Here is a 3,425-nt window from a genome sequence, read left to right on the forward strand (position 1 = left end):
TACCACTGTTGCTGGGAATATTTGAGAGGTTGATCGCCTACGGCAACATGCAGCACCACATAAACAGGGCATCGCAGTACATGCCTGCACTCAGCACTCAGAAGTGATGGTATCGAGGTCAGATATTCAAGGTCATTTTTGGCTACACAGGGAACTCAAGTCTAGCCTGTACATGAGACCCTTTCTGGAACAACAACAAAAACAAACGAACAAAAAAAAAAAATCCAGAGATTTGTGCAAAGTTTAGTAGTGTAAATGTAGGGGGAAGTTTGAAACAATACTAAATGGGTACAACCAAACTATGAAATGCTATTTAACCATTAAATGGTATTATAAATGTTTATTTATTAAATCCACTTATAAAAACTTGTATTTTAAAACCCAGGGAGTGTGTGTGTGTGTGTGTGTGTGTGTGTGTGTATATATATATATATGTGTGTGTGTGTGTGTATATATATATATATATCTTACATTATATGCATAGGAAATAATCAAGTATAAAATAATAACAATAGATTAAGGATCATGGGTGACTTTTAGTTCCTTCAGGTTTTTATTACATAGTATCTGTTGCTTACTTTCACTTAGAGATGAAATCCACTCTGGGGCAGCAGTTTTGACAGTCAGCCCCTCCCCCACATCTACTCTGCCTCATCCTCACATCTGCCTTCCAGGGGGATGCTAAGGAATGTTCTCCAAGGAGTCTGTTTATAGAGTATCAAACATGCTGGTGACCCCAGGAGCGCATCCAAGTCTAATGTTTAGAAATGGGAGAGTGTAGCCGCCTGCGGCCACGGACAAACTGGGTTCACCTGTAAGGGGGGCTAGAAATGAAAAAAGAGACAGAAGGACGAGAGAAGCATGAAGCCAAGACAAAGTTTTCTGATCAAGGCTCGAAGTTTAATATTCAGCTCTTCCAATTAAAGGGAAAGCCCCACCGAACAGGAGATGGGTGGGGGGACCCATCCTTTGTCACATCCTGAGATGTCTCAAGGCAAGCTCAGCGGGCAGTTATTCTTCTAAGTTCTGTAGCAGGTTGCACATGTAGCCAAGGTGGGTAACTCCACCTAGGTCTTCTTGTTTGGTCTATTGTAGTAAACAAGGTGTTTCAGACCTGCTCAAGGCTTGGGGTAGGGCACAGGAGAGGTCCTGCCTACAGCTTCTCTGATGCTTGAATCGTATGGTCAAACCTCACCCTCTGTTGTACAAGAGCTGAGAGAATCATAGTTCCACAGGAATTTCACAGTGGTGGTTTGAACAGCATTAATAATTATAATTATTAATAATTATAATTAGCATAATTGGGTTTTACTATAGTCTTCAGTAACAGAGGGGGCTATTTTTTAGATTTACCATACCCCTTCACTCGACGGCCAGCAACTTCCCAGTCCTTACAGGAAGCTCTGATGTCCAGGTGCACTGCTAAAGGCAGTTCTCCGGTCTTCGATTTGTTACATGTGATGCTCACAGCCAGAGCTGAGCAGATCAACAGGTTCACACCACTTGCCCTCTTGTGGTTTGAGGCACATCATGCCACTAAGGACATGATGACATACCTAAACGGAGAGCTCAGGGGGATGTGGGCAAGATCCCTGACCAGCTAGTGCTGGGTTCTCTCCTGCTCTGTAGATCCTGCTGTGCCCATCTCTGATCTCCAGCTTCTTTTATATGATGGGCAGACAGGAGATTTATATCATCAAATGGGTTCTGAGGCCACCAGCTACACGGACCCTGAAACTGGAACTAGCTCTGGTGTTACGGTCTGCTCTTTACCTCATTGTGCGCATACAAGTATGTTTTGTGTCAAAGAGAATTCATAAAGAAAAAGGAACTGTCCTCATCCCACCCCCACTAAAACAATACAGAGGACAATATATAAGACAACAGGAAACTGAAAAAGGAGGATCTGTCTCTTGCAAGAGATCTCTGAAGTCATGTAGTAGTTGTGGCTTCCTGGCGGCGCCATTTTACACGAATTTCTCTGAAGGTCTGGGCTTGCCTCCCTGTCTGACTAGGGGCCTGAAAGAGACACAGGAGACCAACCATCACTGTGGCAAGAACCTTTTTAAAGTAGTATCAACACACACACACACACACACACACCAGTTTTTGATGGCTCTAAGAACTTGTCCCTAGGCATTAATGAATGAATTACCTCAGCCACCCTTTCCTTTAAGTCCTCAAGGCACCCAGAGAGGGGTCTGCACTGCTCAGGAGAAGTTAAAGACCCTGCCTCTGGTCACACAACTCTCAGGTAGCTGAAGCAGGATCTGAGCCTAGTTAGGCTCCCTGGAAGCTTCTGGAGTCCCAGGAGGGTGAGATTAGAAGCTGATTGTTTTAAGTCAGCAGATGGCCTGATTCTTATCCTGGTAGCCCCAAAATTGAGAATCCAGAAGGGTGTGAGGTGCAACCTCAGCCAAACACAGTGTTGAGCTTGATGTCACACTAAAAGTGGATGATTTTCAGGACTTGGTAAGAGACCTGCATGGCTCCTTTCGGCTGAGATTCGGACCTATGATGCCTAGGGAGCTAATTTGCATAGCTCCAGGTTTTTAGGGCAAGGACCAGCTTTTCTATTTTACATTTCAAGATGAGAGTATTCAGAAAACTAAATATAAATGACTGTCTTGCAGAAGCAACCAAGTTCACTTCAGACCCTGAAAATAATGAAAACCCTCCTCAGGCTTTCCGCTTTCCGCTTTCAGCACGTCCCCTGCAACATAATCAGTCCAGCTGCTCTCCCGCTGAGCCCTTCTGTGGTCCTTCCTTTTCTCAGGAATGAATTCCAATACCTCATCAGCTTTCTGCTTCTCCTGGTTCAGGGACTGGCTGACTCCCGGTCCCCTGCCACCAGGACTTCACTGGCACGACATCTCTCTGGGAAAGATGCCCAAAGCACCAGCCATGCCACTAGGACCACGATTGCCCAGGGTGAGCAGACCTACAGTTCAGAGACTTTACTCACCTGGGACATTTGCAAACACGCCTTCGGTTCCCTAGACAAGGAAGGAGGGAGAGTGAATACCCTCTTGCAGTCTCCAGATATCATGTCAATAGCTTCCTCTACTCCAGACCTTTGAGGCTCAGAACTCTTCAGACCTGAGGTGAACACTACTTTGCCTACTCTTTCCTCAAGTTTCAATTAAAAATAAAACATTTTAGCTCAGCTGTTGTTACCCACGTCTTTAGTCCCATCACTTGGGAGGCAGAGGCCAGTGGATCTCTGTGAATTCGAAGGCAGCCTGGTCTACAAAGTGAGTTTCAGGACAGCCAAGGGCTACACGGAGAAACCAAGTCTTAAACAACAACAAAATAAATGCATAAATACATAAATAAAACATTTTAAATTTGGTTTGGTTGTCTATGCCTGTAGTCCCAGTTCTCTCTCTCTCTCCCTCCCTCTCTCTCTCTCTCTCTCTCTCTCT

At 44.9% G+C, this 3,425-nt stretch overlaps 1 protein-coding gene across 1 annotated transcript in view; it reads right to left on the minus strand.

Annotated features, from left to right (window-relative positions):
* Positions 1-983: 983 nt before the first annotated feature.
* The window catches only part of Cd8a (CD8a molecule), a 5,225-nt gene continuing 2,783 nt past the window's right edge, over positions 984-3,425 (minus strand). The window contains exons 6-7 of the mRNA XM_028762404.1: positions 2,966-2,996; positions 984-2,019 (exon numbers count right to left, since the gene is read on the minus strand). Of these exons, the coding sequence (XP_028618237.1) occupies positions 1,968-2,019; positions 2,966-2,996 (83 nt within the window). The 3' untranslated portion in view covers positions 984-1,967. The remainder of the gene's footprint in view (positions 2,020-2,965; positions 2,997-3,425) is intronic.

The sequence above is a fragment of the Grammomys surdaster genome, unplaced genomic scaffold, assembly GCF_004785775.1.
Source record: "Grammomys surdaster isolate TR1022 unplaced genomic scaffold, NIH_TR_1.0 133, whole genome shotgun sequence".
NCBI lineage: Eukaryota > Metazoa > Chordata > Mammalia > Rodentia > Muridae > Grammomys > Grammomys surdaster.